The sequence below is a fragment of the Haliotis asinina genome, chromosome 1 (assembly GCF_037392515.1).
Source record: "Haliotis asinina isolate JCU_RB_2024 chromosome 1, JCU_Hal_asi_v2, whole genome shotgun sequence".
NCBI classification, from domain to species: domain Eukaryota; kingdom Metazoa; phylum Mollusca; class Gastropoda; order Lepetellida; family Haliotidae; genus Haliotis; species Haliotis asinina.
Genome location: NC_090280.1, coordinates 7131902 through 7157792, shown reverse-complemented (window position 1 = coordinate 7157792; position 25891 = coordinate 7131902). Strand labels below are relative to the sequence as shown.

Genomic DNA, 25891 nt, shown 5'->3' with positions numbered 1-25891 from the left:
TCTTAGTTTGGATTAAGAATGGGTATGTTCCCAGCGACACCTACAGGTACATAGTATCTGTATGCCAGTTTCCTGATGCATTGCGATACCTTTTCATTGCATAATCTCTACGTCAGTGGGTTGAAGAAAGTACTGAACGTGCTACTGCCTCCCCCGTCTAGATCACTGACTGTGATACCACTGCACTGCTGTTCAAAACCCCTGTTCATTACAACCCACCAAGGCTCTCCATATATATGCAGTGCAGATCGCGAAGCGCGACGATTCGTGTACCCAAGGGAAATAACTCAGTTCTTGTTTGCACGAGAAAAGCGCAAGTCGACAACGGGTCCAGTGTCTGCCTACAAAACTTGCCTACAAGTAATAATGTCTGTAAATTTGAGTTGTTAAAGTTATAACTCGAATAAGGTAGGCTATGGATAATAGTTTTGTTTGCATTCTTGTGTGGGTTTGCGTTTCTCGCAGTTAAATGGTTTGTTACAAGGCAGACAACTTTCGAAGTTCTGACACGAATATCATGGACCAGAGGGGTGAATATATACAACAAGGGAACATGACAACGGACGCTTTCTCGTTTATTGTCAGACAACCACATGCAGAATAGTTTCTCATTCAGTAAAACGTATCCTTATCTATCGTTATCATGTAAAGGTTGTAAACACGCCATTCTGCTAAACAGACAAATAGAACAAATATGTTCATGAAGAGAAGTGTATTTTATTTCAAGAATGTCACGTCATCGAGCTAATACAGCGAACTTATAAGATTTGTCTTAAGATAACATGTCGACGCAAAAATGAACACTGCAGCAAAGTCATTCTTTCAACTTCTTTGTTACTTTAGGAGACCCAGAAAACACGGAAATTTCACATACAAGGGTACTTAAAAACTGAATGCCTGAGAATGCTGTAATTCAGCAATGTTTCGTCGTTGTTTCAGCCACAAGAACGTGTTCATTTGTGAATGGCACATACAGCATGACAATGACAAGCAAATTTGTTACATATATTCAAACATAGCAAGCATAGTAGACCTTGCAAAAACTGTTTATTACACGGTTCATTGCTAGCAGTAAACGTAAATATAACACCACATTGGCATACAAAGTGTAACGTGTTTAGAACAGAAGAGTCTTGTGAAGTCATTCCATACTATCGAGAGTACATCGTAATGTACCTTCTACTATATTACCATGTTTATAACCGTTTCAGGCTTCATCTTGAAAATAAATGAATGACCGATTACTGCACGCTATTGACATTATACAATGGTACAAGTTGACGACGAGCGGCCCTAGCTGTGTTGAGAAGCTGACTTGCTATAGCAGCCGACGTAGCTTGTCATTCAAAATGACAGACAACATGCCAGGCCACATTACATGTGTTACATCCCACATACAAGCTATTGGTCAGTTGTGCTTGTCATTGTGCACCGACTGAGTACTGTGCACACATCTTGCAGATATCTGAGCAAACTGAACACTGTGCAGAGTTATGGCAAGAATGACTCTTCTATTGACAGAAAGTTTGTGATATATATACACTTTCTTACTGTAGAACTACATGTCAGTGGTTTTTCGATAGGAAAATAAGCGCTAGTGAACACTGTACGGCAGAAATCAATGCGACTTTTGATCAATATGATCGCAATGAAAAATCACTCTTTCAAATGCATGACAATAACGACTCCACATACGACTGTGTGGATCTCACGTATCACACACAAATGTAAACACGAGGAGTATCAGATGCTTCAAACGTTATACATTGTTTTCAAATCGATGTTCAACAGTTCGTTAACCGTTAAAACACCAAAATATGTTTCTATTAGCAGTTTCACCCTGCTGCTTTATACCCTCATTATGTAAACAAGCAGAAATTGTTATGCCATGATGACTTAATATAACGATATTCTGGATATCAAGTTCACTGGGTCTCTTTGATATTTATTGATGGGTCAACAATCATTATTGCAACCTACATGTATTTTAAGAGCAGGGATTACTTTCGTACATACGAGTATCAGTGAATGGATGTTTACGTTTATATTTAAATACGCACTTCCAACAACAACACCAATATTCCAACAACATGGCGAACAGATAACAGACACTATACAGTTTGGCAATGAGTGACATCGCAACAAAGGTTTCAAAGTCTTCACGGTCCAACACTGGCTGTTTATTGTTAAAGCCGACATTCGGCAATATTACAGGTATATGGCAATCCTAAACTATAAATAAGGGTTTCAACAGAGGTTTTTTTACAGAGCCAGCCTATTCACATACAACGCCGCAGTTTGACATCGATTCCCCACGTACACACTGTAAAAACTGCGAGTCGATTAGTGATTATCTTTCCTTACCACCGGGTACAAGCCAGATAAATAGAGATGCTTTTGACGTCATTCTGGTGTGGTCGACTTTCCTTATCTCCATCAGAAGCTTTATCCTCTGATACCAGGGAAACGAGTCTTGCTCAAAATTTGATTTATCAAGACTTAACAGTTGAGCTATTAGTAAAACCTTCACAACGTTTCTGTTCGTCTCGAAATTGGCTGTAGGTGTGACTTTTCAAACAGACATTGTCAGATATATATTACATATCCACATATTTATATTTTGTTCTGTTTTAGGCGCCTATATATGTGCATTTCAACACTTGTTAGGCTTTCATACATGTTCTGGGTGTTGACATCTCCAGACACCACTGAGTCATCTTGTGTTTTCTCTGGTTTCGTCACTGGGGCGGATGAATCTGAAACTAATGTTCACATCCATAGTAATCAGTGTGGTTCACAAGCGCTGGTTTGTTAGTTCATCAGCAATTTTACAGTTCCATGTAACTTACTGTCGACTGAGACACGCGAAGTAACTTATAACACAGTGCAGAAGATTATCAATAAACGGCAAGGGTGACTGGGAACTGCTTTATAATATCTTTGGAAATGCAGAAGAGTGTTGTCGCTTCTTTGCTTGAAAGAAACAAGTACATGTTTATCACGGAATCAATGTCTTGTTACTCAGATGCCATCTACAGATGATTCCAACTGCAATATTTTATCACTGTCTTATGCAATGACAATAAGAAAGCAAAACATACCCGTGTGGAAACTTGTAGTGTTTTGATAAACTGGCGTGCTGAAAAGAAAGAAGTAAGGTTATGGTGGAGCAGGCGGTGGTGATAAGTGTGTATTTGCGTGTGCGTGTGCGTGTGCGTGTGCGTGTGCGTGTACGTCTACGTGTACTGTAAGTGAATGATTGAATGTACATATTTGAATATGTATGTTGGTATATGTGTGCGCGTGTGTGTGCGTGTGTGTGCGTCTGAGCTGTGATCTATACTTACGCCTCGACGTGTCTTTCTTCGTTCGTGACATTTTGATGATCTGGAAGAAACATTTTCGAAATCAGGTTTCATCTGCAATTCTTTCAGCCTAGCAATCGTTATAAATTTGAAAGTGGAACTGCTCAGTTCAACGTATAATGATTGGTTCAGCTGTCTACAAAATAGTATACGATTTGAGTAACTGTACACAATTAATGTCAAAGGTTTAATAAGGATCATGTTAACTTTTAACACAAATACACACAGGCTGCTTGTCTTCTCCGTCGAATACACACGATGCCCACCACAACGACGACAAGAAAACCAGCTCCACCTACTGCACCAACTACGATGTAGACGGTGTCTGAATCATAGCCATTGGTGGAGGCTGAAAGAAAGAGTTCGTTCGGGGTATAGTCAAACGTACAGTGTTCAGACTGAGAGGTTGCACCTAACCTGGTTGGCCAAGACTATAAGAGGACATGGCTTGACATGTTAGGCAAATTATAAGTGAGACATATGTCGATTGGTGATTGAACACGTTTGTTTTAATGTATCCTGCAGGGGAAAGTCCAGCACGTTAAATTGAGACAAAGGAAGTAGTTTAACACACGAATGTAACATGTTATGTACAGATACTCGCACTTGTGTTGGTTGAGCCCACAACCCCAGAGTCAGGCTTCAGATCGCAAGTAAGCAAAATTCCCCGTCTAACCCTCTAACCAACCACAAAATGGATATCGGAGGAATCGGTAGTGTAGACGTCAAAGCAGCTGAGTGCCGTCGATCTGGTGCTTACTCTAGGCAGTGGGTTCGAATCCTGGACGGGACTCAGCCCAACAAAAGTGCTAGAATCTGTACTTTATTGAGAAAGTGTAACCCCTATTACAACAAGTGTTACGTCTGACTGCCTTGTAAATGGCATAGTGCCTTCTTACCACACCAAGGCATATAAAGTTGTATAATAAATTTCACCAAATAGTAAAAATCACAGTTATGTTTTCCCATCCTTTTCATGACATTCCAGTGATGACACTACAAGGTTAGACTGTTGCTGTCATCGTTAAGCGATCGTGATCTTTGTGATGATTGACAAATTTCCAGTAAACTTTTCATGTTCTTGTAAACTCTATTGTGTGAAGATAGATTCATATGTTAAAGCCCAACTCTGAGTATACATTGTTAATGTTCAAGTGGTCAGTCAGTCTTTGCTTTCCCCAGTAAATATTCCGAGTGGTAGTATAGGGAGTGAAGGTTTTGGACCGCACAGCAAAATGCCTATGTATATTACATAGGGTTTTGCGAAAATAAAGAGGTGCAGCTGCATATCTACAGACACACTTTGTCTTTGGAACCCAAACCCCAAACGTATGTGCTGAAAATGTTCTGCTATCCCTGTAGCACCCCTGCTTTCCCCTCTAGCTGCTGGAGGGTACAAGAATATTTCTTTCTTCGCACAGACATTGTTTCGAATGGACCACCGGACGTAGTCGTCGTCATACACGTTCTCTGTGTTCGAGAAACAGCTTTCCATTGCAAGTTCTTCCAGGGCTTTCAGTGGGTGGCGTTCTTGGGGTGTGTAGTCTATGTCTTTGTTATGCCACAGAACACATTTCTTGCTGCAGTGGTCGATAGTTCCGCACTTGGATGTCAACTTGTGTACATCTGAGACGGTAAGGGAGTTTTGATTTGTCGGCGAGGCAGTACCAGCAGCGATTGTGTCTCTTCTTGGCTTCCGGACAGCAGTCGTTTGAAAAAAAACAATTTAGAGTTTGCCTGCAGTGGTTCGAAATTGTTTGGGCGGGTATATGTAGACAAATCGACTATTTTGCTGCCTTCTACGAGCTCGCGAAAGCACAACAAATACAGTTCCAGAAACTGGAGAGCCTCTGGTAGTGCCCATAGATTACTCGAGTGCGAAATTATAAACTACCTTTGTGTGGCGTCACTGTCCCAAGATCGGATGTGGTCCCCGTATACTGGGTCATTGTTGAAATCACACGACTTGCAACACCTAAAAGCAGATCGTATTTTTGTAACGAGTCTGTCAATGACATCATCTTCACTTCTTCTGTTATTTTCATGGCTATAGCATTATTGTCCCCCTGAAAGGGTACGTAAGTCCCAAATCATTTGAAGTCAAATTTGTTCTTCCATTTTTTTAGCCCAAGTATTTCTGTCATTTTAATTTGTGGCTAATCTTGCATACAATCACCAGCAGCTGAGGGGATGGTGTAAATTCAGCTAGGGACCATGCAGGTAGCAGAAGTACTGTAAGTCCCCACGGCCCCTAGTATGGTGATCTACCTTCAGTTGTTGGTGATCTATATAGCCTGTTTTTATATTGTATTATCTGAAAAGGGATATTACTTTTAACTTTTCACGCTAGTTTTATTTCTTATTGTGATATTCTAGTTGTTTTACTGTCCTTCGTCGACAGGTTTTTATCATACACATAGATTCCTTTTCTTAAGAATGCTCTCGTCACGATATGGCTGCAATACTACCGATGTGACGTAAAATATTAACTCACTCACTCATGGCTATAGATGACTACGTATACATAAATGACGACATTGCTGACCATTTATTGTTTTGTCAAAGATCTGAAATCCAACAGAATGAATACAACCAATGCTGCTTCTTTTGTATATGTTGCTGTCGTGTTTTGGGGGTTGGCATGTGCCGTTTCCTCAATCACGTTTGTTAATCGTCACTTCACTGTCCTGGTTGGCACATTTGAGATGTTTACAATTACTCGCCTTATCTAAATTGTCTTTAGGCTAAACAGAATGTTTACAGTTTTTAAACGTTTTATCATCAACAGCCATAACGACCAACTATACGTTAACACTGACACCCTATAAAACACCTTCTAAAATGTCCATTAAGAACTGTTCATACAACAGCATTCCTGACAATGCATTATTTTGAAATCCTGATGGTGCATCCCATTTAGGAAGCCATAATACAAAGATACTCTGCTGTTGTCTTTTGTCAGCGGAACACCACAAACGTTTGTTGCAAGCAATTTGCCTTGGAATTTGCGTATTTGTGCCATGTAATACCATAGATTAACATGTCCACATTTGTTATAACACGTGACTATACAGAACAGTCGGTATTGCTCAGAGATTCCCAGATGAAGTTAATTTCCGTGCACTGGGAAACAGCATACAGGTTTGAAAATACACTCGGTGTAAAGGGTTTCACATCATGAATGATTAGAGTCATGGGAAGACTATCTTTCTGAATGTTATACCTATCTCCAAATACAAATGTTGCCATATACTTTTTAAAAGTAAGGATAATGAACTTTCTATTTGGATAGGAAGCGTAAACGTTAACAAACGTTTCAAGGAGAGACACCTTAGGAACGTACCACCATTTCCCTCTATTACCACCCCTAAACACAACGCATGATATCCACGTGCATAACGCAGTAGCCCATACACATCTTGATTTTGACGTTTTGTTTTCAAGAAGGTCGCAAAATCACTTAGAAGATTAATTTTGACACTTATCTTGCATCACATGTTTGTTACTGTTTGTTTCAAGTCATTTGTTTTAAAATGAAAATCGTATACATGCAAATTACATGCCATACACCAATCATCTTTCAAAAGGGACTACATTCCAAATAACTATGGTTGTGAGGAAGTGCAAATCGGGATGCACTCTCGAAGCATTCAATAATATCATATCAACATTGACTGACTCCGATAAATCCCTTAAATATTTGTAATCAGAAATAAAAAAAGTGAAGATCCCCTACTTTTTCTAAGAGTATATGTATGTCGCAAGTATTTCACTACTGGAACGATTGCGTTTGTATGTGAATCTCTTCAAACTGATTCCTTGTAAACGATATTGTATCATAATATTTTGAATGCATATGCATGATAATGCACTCTGTATAATAATGTTCAGTCAAACATCATGTCCGGTTCTCAGTATATTCTGCTCATGCTCTTGTTTTCAGTCTTTAGTTACCCTGTTAATATCCTGAGTGTAATACGTAAATTTGAAAAAGAACTACCTTTGTGTGGTGTCACCGTGCCAGGTACGGACGTGTGCTCCCTTTTCCGGGTCGTGGTTGATAGATGGGAAGATAGAGTTGATAGGACAGGACCTGCAATGACTGAAAGTAGATTGGTCAGTGACCCGTTGTTTAGGCGTGTTTCCCCTTACCTAGAGATTAAAACACAGTGCATACGTCATACCCACCTATTTCATAAATGTTGCTTATGGGGTATATGTAGGATTCATTTACAAGGTTCCCACACTGCCATCCTCCTTGGTCTCTAGTGGAGTTGAATGTAAACTGTATACTGTGATCCATGAAACTGCAGTTCGATCTGAAACGGTTGATGTTATTCCCCACAGGCGGTGGTTGCTTTGTACAATAGCGGCCCCATTGTGTAATGATCGTTGATGCATTGTTCTGCAACCATGCTATGTTTGTTGCGGAACCAGACGAGACGCTACAAATCAAGGTGAAGAGTTCTCCGTCTGTTGCTGTTGATGGTGAGCTGGTCAGCAGCAGGTCTCCTACGGAAGCAACATGATGTCATTATAGTTTGAAGAGTACACTGTTAGCTGTCTAGGTTGTCACATGTCAGTTCCTTCATGGCTCAGTAGTCACATCACCACTGGCACCCCGACAAACTGCCCACCGAACGTTAGATTAGAACTCACGCCAATATTTTAAGAAGCATTATCATTACAAGTGTTGATTCTTTGTTACCAAGACAGAGAAGTATATAGGTGTGCGTATCCTGACTCAGTAGTATAGGGAATGGGGGTTCTGGCTCACTTTCAAGAAATGTCTCTACAAAGCCTTATTTACTAAATAAGGCTTTGGTTGGGCCATTAGCTCTTGCTACTATTACCCCTACTACAAAAAAGTTGGCGGTAATTACTGTGCCTTGGTAGGAGGTAATACTGTGCCGTACGGTACGATCAATAATTCTTCTCTTACAAAACCCCTACCCGGCCCATCCCTCAAGTAGTACAAGTTAGGTTCGTCGGCTTTCATATCCACTTTATCTATGTTGTAAGTTTTGACTAACCATATAGGATCGGTGGCCCGCTTACGGCTATCGCCCCTATGTTATGTTTATATCGATGAAACAGTTTAACGTGAACCGCCTACGATCTCTTTGGTGTTCATAATAAAGGCTTGCTGGGCTTTTTGTATCCCCTGTTCTATGTACTTTTTTTTCTCGTCCTCGCTGATAGCAGACTTACGAGACTTGGATCGAATATCTTGTTTCATTCCGTTATATTTTTTGAGTTCAGATAGGATTGAACGAAACTCCTCTTCTGAGATCTTACTGTCAGAGAGTGCCGTGGAAATTCGCTCACTCACTGTGTTCAGCTTTGCTTCGGCCAGAACCCTGATCTCGTCATGTTTCAATGCCTTACGATTAAGTCTGCGTGATACTAACTTAAGCGCCAACCCTACCAACCCTGTCACCCCAGCCGTTATTTCAATACCTAACACTATAGGTGCAGCCACGATGGTGGTTAACAACCCAACGCCTGCCGCCCCTAGTCCCATGCTGGTTGCCATAAGGGTAGTGTCAGCCCCGTCCACGATATTGAAAGCTCTATTGTACTTTTTACATAGTGCTTTCCGCGTGTCACGGTCTTGTTCTAGTTGACGTTTCACATCACATAACTGCCTCAAGCGGAACCCATCTACGGTTTCCAACGTCTTCGCTACTTCCTCTACGACTGGGTACAGACCCATCCTATAATATATATTTTGAAAGATATTTTAATTGGGGTTCAGTTAATATTCTATCAATTAATTTGAATTCTATAAGGTCTAGATTACTAGTCAGGGTAATAGGTGAGAGGTTAATAGAATTTCCTGTTGTAATAAAAACCCCACTGAGGTTTATTAAGCGGTTTATAGGACCCCCGTGGGTATCCTGTTGTATAACAATACGACAATATTGGTCTTGGTGTTCGTCAAACCAGTGTATTGACACCCCGGGTAAAATTTGGTGTACTTTTGAGGTGTTTTCATTACCTAAATAGAAAAAGAAGACTTCTATGATGAGTGTGAAAGGGGTGTATATATCAGGCCTTAAGTTAGCAGGATAATTGTTAAATGTTAATTTATTTTTTACTTCACTCCTTAACCTATTTTTTTCGGTATTAGTAGTTCCTATGGCTACACTATCCGGAATGAAATCCCCGGGCCAGATGCCGTTGTTCCTAATCTTAGCGATAGTCCTATGTTCGTTTAATGTGATATAAGGTGAGGCGAGTGTTAAGTTGATCAGCCATTTGGGTTCTTTTAAATCTGATAACGACACCCGTCTGTACACGTTGTCTTTGAAGTGCAGGATGTATAATTCATCTTCCTCACCAGGCTGATCGAATCCCTCTGTATCTCCCAGGTCGTTAAGCGTAGTGTTGGGATGATGACTGGTCATTATTATAATATTATTATATAATTTCCAACTGGTTTTCTGTTAATAATTCAGGGATTAAATTCATACCAATAAAGTGTATGTTGTTAGGTAGGAAGATCTTGGTTAGTGATATCTTGTTTTCCACGATCACGTTGACACCCTGCAGACTGGTGTTGGAGCCGACACCCACCCGAACGTAAACGTTGCAAACTTGATCCTTGTGTCGTTTCTCCCACCCTAGTTTGACTCCCTTCACGATCTCGACGTTATCCCCCGATGATTCCCCTAGATAGACTTTGATGACCAGTGTTGTGTTTGACGATATACCATCTAGTACTTTGTCCACGCCTTCGAATTCAGACACCAACTGTAATGCCACGTTTTGTATACCCGTTTTACTCGATAGCACGTGGAGTGGTGAATTGTTGATTGGGCTGACGACTACGCTACGTCTCTGAGTTGGGACGTAAGCCACGAGCAGGAATCCATCGTTCACGACTTTGTTTAGGTAGTGGTCTTTGTTATCAGTGAACACGTAGGGGGAGAAGAGCTTAATATTGAGCAACCAGTTGTCGTAATCGGGTAACAACACCCACTTGTCATCTTCGGTGAAGACGAGCTTATATGGCCGGTTCTTTTTGATGGTAGTTCTCTCAACATCGTCTAAGTCGAACAGTTTACCTCCGAATGATGGGTATATTCTCCAGTTGTCATCACCGGTGTTGACGAGGGCGTACTTAGTGTTGACTGTTGCTCCTGTGGTATCTATCATATCACTTAGGGCTCCACCGGAGGAGACTTCAACGCGTTTGTAAATGTTGTTTTTCAGTTGCAAGGCGTACGTTTTACCATCTACTCCGGGAGCGTCGAAACCGCGTGTGTCTCCGAGGTCGGAGATCCCGATATTGACGCATTTTTTCACTCCGGGCCCTTGTGCGCTGGTCATGTTACATGAAGTGTTAAGCTGAGGTATCCTATATTTACAGGATTATGATTTATATCTAACACCGATATTGTCAGCTCAGGTATGTTGCCCTGGGTTAATCTCTTATACTGCCGTGGTGAAAATGACTCGGTTCTACCGTCGTTGAATTTCTCAGTTTTCACCGGCACTGCTCTCAGTATAGTGGAAGGGTGGCTTCCTTGAATGTTATACGTTGTGCTCACCTGACCGAGATGAATGTATAGCTCTCGGTACGGTACTAGGTCGGGTAACTTCGTGCCTGTGACGGTTGTTGTTGGTTTTATCTCGTAAGGAGACATACCGAGCATCCTTGCTAATGGTCGGCCGAGCCTCAAAGGGTTTATTCCATTGTTGATTAACACCACTGTACCGTTTGAGTCGTTCATCTTGAGTTCGGCTCCCAGGGGTTTGAAGACCTCATCGTTTAGAGAGCACACGCTGTAGTAGCCGTCAGTTATCTGGCTGCGAGTTCCACTGACGAACAGCTTATTGTTGCTGATATTAATGTTAGTCCATTGCGGTAGGTAGGTGATATCGCAGAGTGCGACTTCGAGTTGACCTGACGTGTTATCGATCGCGTGCGTCAGCTGAACGGCCTCACCGCTCGTTATTCCTGGAAGTGTTATGTACATATTATAATATATGAATTATAAATTATAATATGGATTTAGCACACTTGAAAATCGTGGTGAATGCAGATGGTACGGGGTTTAAAACAACCTTTATTGATATCTTTGAAAAGTATGTCGTGTCCGTTAATAACGCGCAGGCGGTGGTAAACTGGAATCAAAACCCAATGCAGTTTTGGCAGAACCAACTAAACTTTGCTGTGTGGTGTGCGACGACAGGGTCGGGTGTGAAACCAGACTACGGTATAGACGAACTGAGTAAGGCGGTTATTTTGTTTCATATTTATTATCAAACGAGACGAATATTGAAGGAAATAAGTGCTCCTCTTCCCCAAGATAAAGCGTGGAGTATGACGAATAACCCCTATGATAGACGCGCTTATGAACGTGTTTGTGGGGAGTTTGAGATTCCAACGAATAAAGACTTTCGCCTTCCTGGTGTGAACCATGGTCTCGGTATAGTTCTCGTGTACTTCTACAGGTCCGGAAAATATTATGCCGGTTCTAAAGATGGTTCATACAACCCAAACCGGCATACATTTACAGGCCCCACAACGAATGAAAAGATCCATGTCAGCTGTATAAAGCAAACCAGTCCTGATGCAGCCACAGCCTGGACTAAAATGATCTCAAAAACATCGAAAGGATTCACTCGTGCTGGTACAATACGCTTGAACGACTCGATTCGAACGTACGTGTGGGCGCTGTTGGGTGCGCAGTCGATGACGCGTTCTAACATCCTCGGTAAGGGAACTGCTTACGACGCTCAGACACAATTCGTTTCCAACGTTGAGGATGCTATCAATTCTCCAGTTGATCTCCCGAGGGCCATCGACCGTTACCAAAACGTGTTAGAATACGCCAGATCGAAAGTCAATTACGTGTTCGGCGTGGGGTTATACATGGCCCCGAGTGATATGCAACTGAGAATAAAAAAAGTGGTGGGTTATAACAACAAAATAGTCATAGCCACGGCGGACCAAAAGTTGGGTATCAACCCCGATATTAACACCCCCTATATCCCACACATCCCACCACGTGAAAAGGGTATAGTGGCGCCACCCCCGGAGCCTAAAGTTCATGTGGAGGTACCCCCGGGGGGTGTGGGGGAAACCCCCACCTATCAGCAGCATATTGATAATAAAACAGCCTTAGTGGTTGGTGGGGTAACTTTAGGACTTATTTGGTTAAAGATTTCTTAGCCGCTACGTACACCAGACCCGCCACGGCGACGATGGCTGCCCACAGGTTTTGACTGAGCCACATGGCAGTTTTAGACAGAGCGCTCAACAACCACGAGACGATGCTACCCAGGATGCCGGGAAGGGCTTCGGCGGCTTTACCAGCCAGTTTAGCTAGGCCTTAACCGAGTTTTTTAATCCAGTCTTTAACACCCCCACCGCCACTTGGAGTTCCCCCGCCGCCGGCAGGTGTGGGGGTTCCCCCCACCAGTGACACCACCAGGGTTGATATAATGAAACCCAGTGCAGTCAGAATGCTGGCGATGGTGATCCCTTGCTCCCGGAACAATATCCGAATCCTGTTGGCTAAAGTTGTATCCTCGTTCAGTATTCTATCGATTGTTTCCCGAATGCGACTGATCTGGGATCGAAGATGTTCACGATTCGAGGAAGCGGCTTCCAATCGTGTACGTCTCTCGTCTTCTAAATCGCGTAGTCGTTCATTGATACGACGCTTCATATCATCGTTTTCAGTTTCGTTGAGTTTGGTTTTTTCCCTAGCGATGTGCTCGTCGATTTCGTTCAGTTTCCCCATGTTGTTCACGAGTTCTCCACGCACGCGTTTCACGGCTTCGTCTAAGCCGCGCAGTTCCCTTACCGGAAAGTCAAACCCCGGTAACGGTTTGTCCCAGTAGGTGCTCAACAGTTTTTCTATGCTGTCCGAGGCTTCTGTAGCACGCTGTGGTGTCATTTCATCTCTAGTGGTGAGGTGGGATCTGGTAGCTTGCAGATCTTCAACAACGGCCTTAGGTATTGCACCAACGTAATCATGCATGTTTAGATGTTCACGGATAAATTTGACACCATGGCGGCTGGCTAAAGTTGACAAGGCCAGTGGTTTTTTATTGCGCTTGTTAACGAGGTCAACCTCTGGTTTAGACTTAAGGCGTAGAACACCCTTTGTATCAATAAAAAAATTATCAAGGTATCGGCCCTGTGGTTCAACGTAGTATTTATCACTTCTTAAACTTTCGTAATAATCATTTACCGTTGTTTCCAAAAGTTCTTGGTTCAATGGTGAACTAGTAAATGAGGTCTCCTGCTCATCATCGAATGCCTGGGCACTAGCGCCCGGCATCTCCGTCATATCTATGTCTTCATCCATTAGTATTTAAATATATTTTATTTATATATAACAATGTACGGCAGAAAATTAGATCCTTTCAGAAAATTGAGAGAGCCATTAGGGGCCAGAGCCGTGCGACAGTCGGTGACCATCACCAACAATCCCAGCAAGATAGACCAGAATCAAACTCTGCTGGTTAGATTTCCAAACCTTGGTGAGAATGACCTCATTGTACCAGGCACTGTTCGACTGGCGTTCAATATCACGTTGACCTCCGACAACGACAAACGCGAGCTAGTGCGGAACGTGGGTCGAGCTATCATCAAGAAAACGACCGTCAAGATCAGCGGTAACGAGGTGCTGAGCATCGACGACAGCGACGTGTTTCACTGCTACAAGGATCTCTGGAAAAGCGATGGAGAACGAGTCAATGATGTGTACCAGGGCATCAGCAAATCAACCCGGGCGCGCATAGGGTATGTCTTCACGCAAGACCAACAAGACAAGCTATCGGCCGGTGAAAAGGCCATCGCTCTAGCATACGGGAATCGATTCTGCGTGCCGCTCGACTTCGAGTTGCTCACGGGACACGCGCCGTTTTACCAGGCCGCGCTCGGTGATAGGCTCGAATACGAGCTCACGTTTAACGATTATAGCAAAGTAGTGCGTACGCCGAACGGTGATGAGGCTAGTTATGCCATAGACAACATCTCTCTGGAGTTCGACATGGTAACTAGCCCGGAGCTGGCCAGGCAGGTTCGAAGTCAGTACTCTGGGAAGATGGCTATCCTATACGATCGCGTACTGAGGCATAGATCAGTCGTGCGAGATAAGAGCGACACTGTGTGGAATATCAACCTGAACGTGCCGGCGCGATCGATGAAAGGTATCCTGGTCGTCCCCGTGGAGGATTACGAGCCATTCCGGAGGGACAGCGAGAAGTTTTTCAACCCCGAGATTGAAAAGGTGGAAGTGACCATCGAGGGCGTGCCCAACCAGCTGTTCAGTCATGGTATGAGACCACACCAGCAGTGGGATGAGATAAAAAAGCTACCAGTGGGGGATTATATAACAAAGGACCTGGACCTAAGCTCCGTGCAGATCGGTGAATACCTGACCACCAAGTACGCCCTATGGTTGGACATGCGATCCACGGATGATGATAAACTGCACGGTAGCGGGCGTCGTATAGATAACGGCAGCGAAGGGATAACCATCCAGATTACTAAGAAGGCTCAAACCGCTGGTAAGTTGAAATTATATCTGTACGTTATTATGGACGCGCAACTTAATATAGACAATGGGAGATTCGTGCAAGCCATCTACTAGTGGGGGAGACCCCCACACCCCCCAGGGGTACCCACAACTACCCACTGACCCACACTGCGCTATCATATGCGGGCAGACTGGCTGTGGGAAGACCGTTTTCGTGTTGGATATGTTGGAGGGTTACTACAAGGATGTGTTCGATAACATCGTTATCATGTGCCCTACTCTGAGCATGAATAAAACGTACGCGCGACCTTGGGTGATGACGGACCCGGACGTACACAAAATCGACCCTGGAACACGTCTGCAGGACTGGTTGAAAGCTCTTCACGAGAAATTTAAAGGGGAACCGACGCTGTTCATACTGGACGACTGCAGCGCTAATCGCGAGATAACAAAAAAGAGAGACATGCTATCGTACCTGGCCTTCTCCGGCCGGCATGCAAATCACAGCGTCTGGGTGCTAACGCAGAAGTTCAACTCGGTGTTGAAAGACCTCAGGGAGCAGACGCGATGGGTGGCCTTATTTCACTGCAAGGACAGGGATTCGTTTGAGGAGTGTTTGAGAGAGAACGATGTGATGAGTAAATTAGAACGGGAACGGGTGAAGAAACAGCTCGCTGAAACTAAACACGCTAAGCTCGTTCTAAAAACCGACCAACCAGTAGCATATATAGTATGCTAAGCAAAGCTAAGCAAAGCTAAGCTAAAGCTAAGCTAAAGCTAAGCAAAGCTAAGCATATAGCTATGATATTTGAAGTATTTGTCGTGTGCAACTTAACCTTCATTTCTCTGTGTTTTGTTTGTATCGGGTATTATATAGTTAAAACTAAATCTTACTTGTTATATTATAAGATGGAGTGTGAGGAATTGCTCGAACAATTGGTACCTGGGGGTACGGCAGGCCCCACTGATGACAAGCGAGAGAAACTGGTGGCGTTGGCTGTTGGAGGCAAAGCCAAACATTACTTTGGAGACTACACCCCGGATAAAATTCACAAAATGTCAGCCGAAGAAATCGATAAGCTGTACGCTAGATACGAGTCCCGGCTCGGAGCAGAAATGACAAAGACAATAGGATCGGCTATGACCCAGATATACACCGGTATTGTGTCACATTTCCTTCCCATTCCACCAGAGCGCCGACTTTACCTGTGGGAGGACCTCGAGAAAGACCCTTTTATCGAACACGCCGTGAGCTCTATCAGCTGCGGGTTGTACCACAAATATGGTATGTTGTTGGCTCCAGTGACGGCGGCGATTATCACGGCAAAACATTGTCAATTTGAGAGAAAGAATAATAATAATAGTATAGATGGATGCTGCACAGGAAACCCCAGTGGGGGTACCCCCCACACCCCAAACAGTGAGTCCCGAGGTGACGGTGGAGACCACTTCAACAGTAACCAGACAGAAGAATCCTAAGAGAGTAGCTGCCGGTAAAAAACGGTGGTGTAACCAACATAAAGAAACCAACCCAACCCGACTGTTGTTGGCTGTAGGTGTAACTGCTGCCTTGGCTATCTCGTGGTTATATACACGTGAGGGAAACCCTCACCGTGAGGTGGATACCCCCACGCCGCCGGCAGGCCCCACTATTGACCCGCATATCATGTTATAATTTTAATATTTTATATCATATACATAATGTCTGAGGGGAAAACGTTCGTCAACGACGCATACCACGCCACAGTGGTCGCCAGTTTAGCAGTAGGGTACGCTCGGTTGACTAAAATGGTGCTTAAACAACCAACTATCAAGCTAGATTTCAACCTGCAGGATATGGGTATGCTCATAATGAACCTTGGTATGGCGATGGCCACAAAAGACATCCTAGTAAAACAAGGAATAATACCTGATAATATAATGAAATAAATATAGGGATGGCCACGATAGCTATGATGGTCGGTGGGGCGTTAGTGAATGCCCTGGCATTTTCCGGGAGTAATTTCCTCTTCTCTAAACTACGAGATGATCACGCGGCTGAAATACAGGAAGAAAGGAAGCGACACGATCTCGCTACTGAGAAATTACAAAGAGCACAGGCCGAGTACGCTAAAAAACGCCTCCAGAGGATCGATTTTATTAACGAACAACTCACGCGTGAAAACCATGCCGTTCAAACATTCAACGATGTTGATGAAGCAATGAAAGAATACTATCTACTAACTGGTAAACAATTGGAACCGCTCAATAAACCCACACTCGCTCAGTACTACACACCATCCAAGGGACAAATGAATCGTGAACTGGGCTTCATAGTGTTGGGTATAGCAGCTACTGCGTTGGTTGCGAAGCAATTAAACTAAAATACCTATATAAGTAAACATGAGACCCGCTCCATACCGACGCGAATACATACTTATGGGGAAGACCGAGGCCTGTGGTAGGAAATGCAGGAATCAGGGGTTCTGTTGTTTCCATATGGGAAGTCCTAACTACACGTGTTCTGTGTGTGGTATCGGGGTTAAAGGGCACTACTGTTTATGTAAAGCTCACGGAGCGAACGTAGTCAGACATCAACTCATATACGAGAATAAAAAAGGCTACATAAAAGAACGTAGGCGACTGCTCAAGATAGCCACTTAAGAGTTACCTCCCCTTACTGTGAACCAATTAGAGATTATACACACCTACGTATAGCTATGTCTGCGGAAAGTGTGATCGCATCTCTAGTTAAAAACATATTCAAATATGAACTGGCTTTATGGGGAAGCTTCAGATTTAAGATAATATTGGACGTGGTATGGATTAAAGAGGGTTTTAAGTATACTCACCCCTTCGAATGGGAGCGGGATATCGCGACTCAATACCATATAGAACGTTTTTCAAGTCTAAGTGAATACTATAACCAAGGCGAGTGCTGGATTGAAACAGCCACGCTATATATTTTACCAGGTACGTGGGACGATTTGACAGAATTACTAGAATTGGACCCGGCTGCCCGAGTTTGGCCTCTTCTGGATTGAAATATTTTTTAATAAGGTTACTGTGAACCAATTAGACATTAGTTCTCTTAGGTGTAAACACGATGTCTACTGTAAGCGAGCTCAAGAGGGTCGCAAAACAGAGAGGTGTTATCGGGTATTCTAGAATGCGGAAGTCAGCATTGTTGAGATTACTAGGTTTAGAAGCCCCTCCTACGGTAAAACAATTAAAAGCTCAAGCGAAACAGCTTGGGCACACGGGTTATTCAAACCTGGGGAGAGCCGGGTTAACCGCATTGTTATCACATGCCCCCGTAGCAAAACCTCCCACTGTAAAACAACTGAAAGCCGAGGCACACGATTTGGGTTTAGGCGGGTATTCCCGTATGAGAAAACCACAGCTTGTAGAATTATTACGACAGAATAGAGCTATTGACCTACAGTTCGTGCGCACTGAGCGCGCTGTAGGTAACTATTTGAGAGGTTGGCGCATGCACGTTGATAGAAACATAGACATTACAGATATCAAGCCTCTGATAGCTGATAAGGTCAACCAGGAACTAAATAACCTAGGAAGTATCAAGTTTCAGATCACAGTGAAAATGTCGCTCGATAAGCAGGTTGGGAGTACCACTGAGTATGTTCAGCCTTACTTCCGAGGTCAACAAGAGGTCGTCACACATGCAGAGACCATTGACGCATCAATCGATACAAGTTTTCAGCAGATACGAGAATACCTAGAACGCTACACACACTTGGGGTCCGGGTGGGCTGTAGATAAAATCGATAATGTCTATCTAGACATAGCTAACTACGTGCCGTTCAGAGGCGGGTCATACCTAGCCTTGCCTCCCTACTATAGGAACAAACATGCCATAGTAAACGTTAAGAATAGAGGAAACGATTGCCTTAGGTTAGCTATCAGGTCAGCCTTATTTCCAGCTGGCAAGAATTCAGATAGGCTTTCTAGCTATCCCCAAGATGATGGGCTTAATTGGGATGGTATAGATGAACCCACCCCAATATCCCAGATCACTAAAGTAGAAAAACAGAACAATCTGGCTATAAATGTCTTTGGGCACGAAGGCAACACAACAATAGTACACAGGGTCAGCCCGGTGAAGGATCGTCAAGTTATCAATATATTCATGATCCAGCGAGGTGAAAAGTATCACTACACATGGATAAAACATCTCAGCCGGTTGTTGCACGACCAATCGGCACACAGAGAAAAGACCCACTTCTGTGAACGATGCCTACACGGTTTCAGTCGAGCTGATTTATTAGAATCCCACCGGGATGATTGTCAAGGTGTGGGGCAGACGGCCATACGAGTCGACATGCCTAAGGAAGGTGAAAATATCCTAAAATTCAGTAACCACAAGAACCAAATGTCTGTACCTTATATTATATACGCCGACTTCGAAGCCTTAGTTGTGGGTGGGGATTCCCCCACACCCCCTAGTGGGGGTAGCTTCACCCACAAGACACAAGAGCATAAAGCCTGTTCGTTTGGATACATTGTCGTCCGTTGTGACGGGGAAACGAAAGCTCCGGTAGTGTATAGGGGGCCTGACGCGGCTGAAAGGTTTTTAAAGTGTTTGCAGGAGGAAGAAAAAATTATTAGGAATGCATTGTATAGAATCGCTCCCATGCGTATGACCCGAGCCGACAGGCTAGCTCACGCTAGTAGCACTAACTGTCACGTGTGTGAATCACCACTTAACGGTGATTCGGTGAGAGATCACTGTCACATAACTGGTAAGTATAGAGGCGCCGCTCACAACGCGTGCAACCTCAAGCTTAAAATCAACCCTAAGACAATAAACATCCCCGTTGTCTTTCACAACTTGAGAGGGTACGACTCACACTTGATCATGCAGGCCATCGCGAAAATCGATGGTAATATAACGTGCATCCCCAACAACATGGAGAGATACATCTCCTTCAGCTTAAACGGACTTAGGTTCATTGACTCGTTTCAGTTCCTCCTGTCGTCACTCGACAGTCTGGTCAAGGCCAACAATACCTTCCCTATCACCGATCGATACACAGACGCCGAGACTAGACCCCTGCTTATGAGGAAGGGTGTGTACCCCTATGAGTACATAGATAGTTGGGCCAAGTTCACCGAGACCAGACTACCCCCTATTGACTGCTTTTATAGCAAGCTGAATGAGGCGTCCGTCTCACGAGATGATTACTCGCACGCGACTAACGTATGGAATAAACTGGGTTGTAAGAACCTGGGTGATTATCACGACCTGTACTTGAGGACAGATGTACTGCTGTTAGCCGACGTGTTTGAAACGTTTCGGCGGACCTGTTTAAAGCAGTATAAACTCGACCCCGCATGGTATTACACCAGCCCAGGTCTGTCGTGGGACGCCTTGCTTAAAAAGACCGGAGTTAATTTGGAATTGCTCACAGATTACGACATGCACCTATTCATTGAGAAAGGCTTGCGAGGTGGGATTTCCATGGCATCCAAACGATACGCGAAAGCAAATAATCAATACGTGAAAGGTTACGATCCTAACAAACCAACCAATCACATTCTATACCTCGACGCAAACAACCTGTACGGCTGGGCCATGAGTCAGTATCTACCTACAGGGGGATTCGAATGGGTACCCCACGTTGATGTTATGGGGGTCGCACCAGATTCGAACAAAGGGTATATCCTCGAAGTTGACTTAGAGTATCCCAAGGAATTACACACATCGCACAACAGCTATCCCCTTGCACCCGAACGTATGAGGGTTAACACAGACTGGATGTCTGAGTACCAACATAACTTGTCAGGTGGTCGTGTGACAGACGTTGAAAAACTCGTGCCTAACTTAATGAATAAGACCAAGTACATCGTTCACTATCGCAACCTACAGCTGTACCTGTCGTTGGGTATGAGGCTGACCAAAATACACAGGGTGCTCATGTTCGACCAGAGCCCATGGATGGAGCCCTACATCAGAATGAACACAGACCTACGAAAAAAAGCCACCAGTGATTTTGAGAAAAATCTCTACAAGCTCATGAACAACTCGGTGTTTGGTAAGACTATGGAGAACCTGAGGAAACGCGTGACCGTGAAGCTGGTTAGATCTAGTGAGGAAGACAAGCTCAGGAAATTGATAGCCAATCCGGCATTCAACCGTAGTAAGATATTCACAGACAACCTGGTTGCCCTACACATGAAGAAAAGTCACATAAAATTCAACCGGCCTGTTTACGTGGGGATGAGCATCCTCGATTTATCCAAACACCTGATGTACGACTTTTACTACAACGAGCTCAAGAAACAGTACGGCGACAGGTGTGAAGTGCTGTACACTGACACGGATTCCCTGCTGATGGAGATTCGAACCGAGGACGTGTACGAGGACATGAAGAAACACCTCGATTTATACGACACCAGCGACTACCCTAAGACCCATACCCTACACAGTACGGTAAATAAAAAGGTCCTAGGTAAGATGAAGGACGAGTGTGCTGGCACTCCCATAGCCGAGTACATAGGTTTGAGACCTAAGATGTACTCCATACTGAAAGCCGACAATAGTGAGATCCGTAAGGCTAAGGGGGTTAAGAAGTATGTGGTGAAACAACACATCAAACACGCCAGATTCAAGGAAGCCCTGTTCAAGACCCGTACCTTTAGACATAAAATGAACACACTTAGAAGTGATGGGCATAAGTTATACGGACTGACTATAAACAAGACGTCCCTATCGCCTATGGACACGAAACGTTGGATAGCTATTGATGGAATAAACACATACGCGTATGGACATGAAAAAATTTGAGGCTATTTACTACAGCCCGCGTGGGTACTGGAAAGGAGCTAGCGCAGTAGATAAGCTAGCTAAAATAGCGCGAGTACCCCCGGAGGAAGCCAAAGCGTGGCTTGAAAAACAAGCCCTGTGGCAGATCTATTTGCCGGCACCACGCTACGTGCCTAGAAGGAGGTTCGGTATTAACATACCTAATAGCATTCACCAGGCAGACCTACTGTTCCTACCCCACGACAAGAGGTACAAGTATGCCTTAACCGTAGTGGACGTAGCCAGTCGTTACAAGGAAGCCGAACCCTTGACCACGAAAGATTCGGCCCAGGTAGCCAGAGGATTCGAACGCATATACAAACGCAGTCCGCTGACATGGCCAACAGAGCTGCAAGTTGACCCCGGACGGGAGTTCATGGGTGCCGTGTCACAACTGCTAGCCAAACACGATACAAAGGTCAGGCGTGGCACGGCCGGAGCCCATCGCAGCCAAGCCATAGTTGAGAGATTTAATAGGACTTTGGCTGAGCGCTTGTTCGGCTATCAGTATGCTAGGGAGATGGCCACCCCTGGAAAACGATCGACTGAATGGGTCACGAGGTTACCCAAGGTGGTGTCGGCAATCAACCATGAAGTCACCCGTCTCACCGGTAAGAAACCGGCAGACGCTATCAAACTAAAATCAATAGTTGCAGAGTCGGCCGCTCCATTGCGTGGGAAGGAGAAACAGATACCAGATAGGGCCCTAGTGAGGTATCTATACCAGCCGGGGGAACACGAGGGTGATAGCCGTAAGCGAGCCACCGATCCTATATGGTCAGTCAAAACTTACAACTTTGATAAAGTGGATATGAAAGCCGACGAACCTAACTTATACTACTTGAGGGATGGGCCGGGTAGGGGATTTGTAAGAGAAGAATTATTGATCGTACCGTACGGCACAGTATTACCTCCTACCAAGGCACAGTAATTACCGCCAACTTTTTTATAGTAGGGGTAATAGTAGCAAGAGCTAATGGCCCAACCAAAGCCTTATTTAGTAAATAAGGCTTTGTAGAGACATTTCTTGAAAGTGAGCCAGAACCCCCATTCCCTATACTACTTGACTCACTAAGCTAAAACCCTGCTGTGTCTCCTGGCACCGTAAACATGACAAACTTCATTATGATTTCCACATCGCTAGAATACAATGTATATGTAAAACCATACACTTGAAAAACGTAACGGTTACATCTGCTTTAGATGAAAGGTGGATCAAGGTTCAGGGAAGACATACCCATCACGTGTTCAATAGGGCAATGTGTCACTAGGTTTAACAGTTTGAAATTTCCACCCTCCTTTACTGTGTAATTTGGACAATGTTGATAAGAGTGAGTGAGTTAAAGATCATAGTCGTATCGGCAATATTTCAGCCATAATCAGACTTCTGTAAAATTAACACAAAAACAAAAAACAAAAACAAAAAAAATATGAATTACACAAAAAATGTCATCAAAGGACAGCAAGGTTGGTGAAAGGACAACCAACCCATTTGCAGTTTAGTTTTCACCTGATTCAACTGATTCAGTTTACGCACAATCTAAATCTCTTTACGCCAAGCCGAAGACCCTGGTTCGATTCCCCACATGGGTACAATGTGTGAAACCCATTTCCTAGTGTCCCCAGCCGCGATATTGCGGGAATATTGCAAGAGGCGTAAAATTAAACTCAGTCACCCTCTTTACGTCAGTCAAAAAGAAGAGACACGTTCATTTGGGTAGCAACATAACAATGAGTTATATTTATGACTATAATTCGGGAAGGCGTCTATCTTTTGTGCTCATGTGTACAATTAGGGTACAAACGCGCTTGCATCTTCCATTACTGCACATATGAATTTATATGTGGGTGGTGAAACATATAGCATTTTCGTCGCGTTTCTGTGTATGGTACATAGCATGTGTGACAAATGAAAGACACATAGTGCAAGACTTTGGTGAGAATGAATAATTTTCGTCGGTTGATCTCATTCACATATTAATCGGATTATGATATTAATGAATGGGGTATCACATATGAACAATTTTCATCGATGAACACCTTCTTTATTCAGATGATGCGACGTTTCGACATGTATAGATTCTTGTGTCCATATGTTCCTCACCAACTGCTAAATAATGCCACACAGTAAGTTGTTTATCACAACAGTGTCCAGGTAGACCATACTGCTATAGCAGCATTCAAATATCTCACAACTAACAAATACATAAAGAAATACATGCCCTCACAACAACGTAAAGATATAGATTAATGTGACTTGTAAAAGGTTTGATTGTTTGTTGTCTACCAAGGCCCTGTTCCAGCTATTCTATCTACGCAAATGAGATACGGTGACATGTGCCAGCCAGGGCAGGGAGCCTGACCACCCGATCCCGTTAGTCGCCTGTTACCACAAGCAGGGGAACATTTCTAACCCGAATCTTCACGAGTCCGTGATGAGTGATACATGATGGAGTTGTTCTGATGCTAGTCTGGCATAGACATCCTAAAATAAACATAGCCAGTTAAGGCGATGCAGGTCTGTTATGTGTGTCAGTACCAGATTATCACAGTGTGTGAGCATTAAGAAAGCCTCTGGGTTACGTTTCATTGTAATTTATTGTAATTTAAACTCTCGTTCATTTTAGAGACTAGTTGTTAGTCTAGTCTGGTGGTGTTCGGAGCAATATGTCATCTCCCTCGCACCTGGGACATGTTTTAATCAGTTTAGCTTCACGCCACTTTCAGTAATATTCAAGCAATATCAACACGGGGGAAATGGGCTTCACTCTCTGTAAGCATGAGGGGGATAGAACTCGGGTGTTCGCCGTGACGGGCGAAAGAATTAACCAGTAGGCTACCCCATGACGTCGGGTGTCATATAAAGTTAAGCCAGTTTAATTCAACACGGAATAACGATGTGTATGTGTTAGTCATTTGAACTCATGTACACACATACTCACCATTACCTGGCACACCTCCGCGAATAACGCCAATCCACACACATATCAGGGTGTTCCAGATCTTCATTGTAGTGTCACACGCCCCAGTGCATATCCTCTACTATGTCGTTCCTATCTGCGTGTGTTGCCTTAAGCTGACTTAAAGTAACCCTGCACATCGTATACCTAGAGACAAGAGGGTGCTGGCAGGAAGTTACCTTTTACTGGCTACAACAAACCAAACAAGATAGACAGGTACATACAAACACACACACCGGTCTTACATGTTTTCCAATATCCGCATACCTCTTCATGCAAAATATCTGGGCGTGTTGAGGAACGCCTATCCAGGCGATGTATTACTGTGGTAGTGACAAAACAGGAACATAATATGTCCCTACATACTCATTCATACATGCCCATCTACATATATGGGTCTGTACATCTGTGCTATCCCGCGCTGTATCGCATGTGCGTGTGTATCGACTGAGTAACATACTCTACGGTGTTGGAAACGAAAACACTCCAGTAACAAGGCCAGATTGAGATGGCCTTTCACCCAATTTCACTTAGTGCATTTTTAGCTGTTGTACTTTTTCAACAACACCAGGCAGGTAATGGACGGTATATTTCCTGAGAACATTTGTAACTGTTGAAAGCCCTAGGACAATGTATACGCAAGCTATGAATATGTGACTGTGCATCTAGCGTTTTGAGAAGGGCCATAAAACCGCTTACGGAATTTAGGGCCATTTTAGGAACGTTGTCCTGTGTTACACTTGTGTATGCTGTACATTGTCGGAAAGGCGTGGAGACACGGAATCTTCAGCGAGGTTAATTTCCCTCCATTACTGTAACAGATATTACTTGTATGTCCAACATCCGAATTTCAAATATATAGTGTATTATAAAGCCCATGAAACTGCAGCGTTAGGTATTCAACAGTAATCAGATCAGCATCGCCAGAGAACGTTAATACTTTTGACCCCAAACAGATCTACTGACCTTTGTTTTCTGTTTAAGGGTATATGGTGTCTCTGCTAGCAGCAGGTTTTAACTGTATGCTTTCATGTAACTGGGAATTATAGGCTCCCTGCAAACTGCTCTGTAGGGCAGATTGCAGATATATTTCGTCTTTCCGACGACGGTGCCGTGAACGACCGGAGTCTAGGGCAATTGGAAGTGTATTCTTCAGGGTCAAGCCGAGGAATAACATAGTGTCTGCCTACAGATGGACGTTAGAGAACGTAAGGAGCACTGGTGTGTAATTGGAGGTCAGTTTCTTAGGTCAAGCCG

The 25891-nt window shown here is 43.7% G+C and overlaps 1 protein-coding gene across 2 annotated transcripts; it reads right to left on the bottom strand.

The window, feature by feature from the left end:
* Positions 1-697: 697 nt before the first annotated feature.
* On the bottom strand, positions 698-25062 carry LOC137281877 (uncharacterized). Of its 2 annotated transcripts, none has more exons than XM_067813600.1 (8): positions 24617-25062; positions 7554-7877; positions 7366-7467; positions 5260-5340; positions 3592-3714; positions 3348-3387; positions 3102-3139; positions 698-2762 (listed from the first exon to the last, which is right to left on the bottom strand). In XM_067813600.1, the coding sequence occupies exons 1-8, from the start codon at positions 24681-24683 to the stop codon at positions 2614-2616; spliced, it is 924 nt and encodes a 307-aa protein (XP_067669701.1). In that variant the 5' UTR covers positions 24684-25062; the 3' UTR covers positions 698-2613. The 2 variants fall into 2 exon arrangements, with proteins under 2 accessions (XP_067669701.1, XP_067669783.1); XM_067813682.1 differs by having other exon boundaries at positions 24623-24752.
* Between the last annotated feature and the right edge of the window lie 829 nt (positions 25063-25891).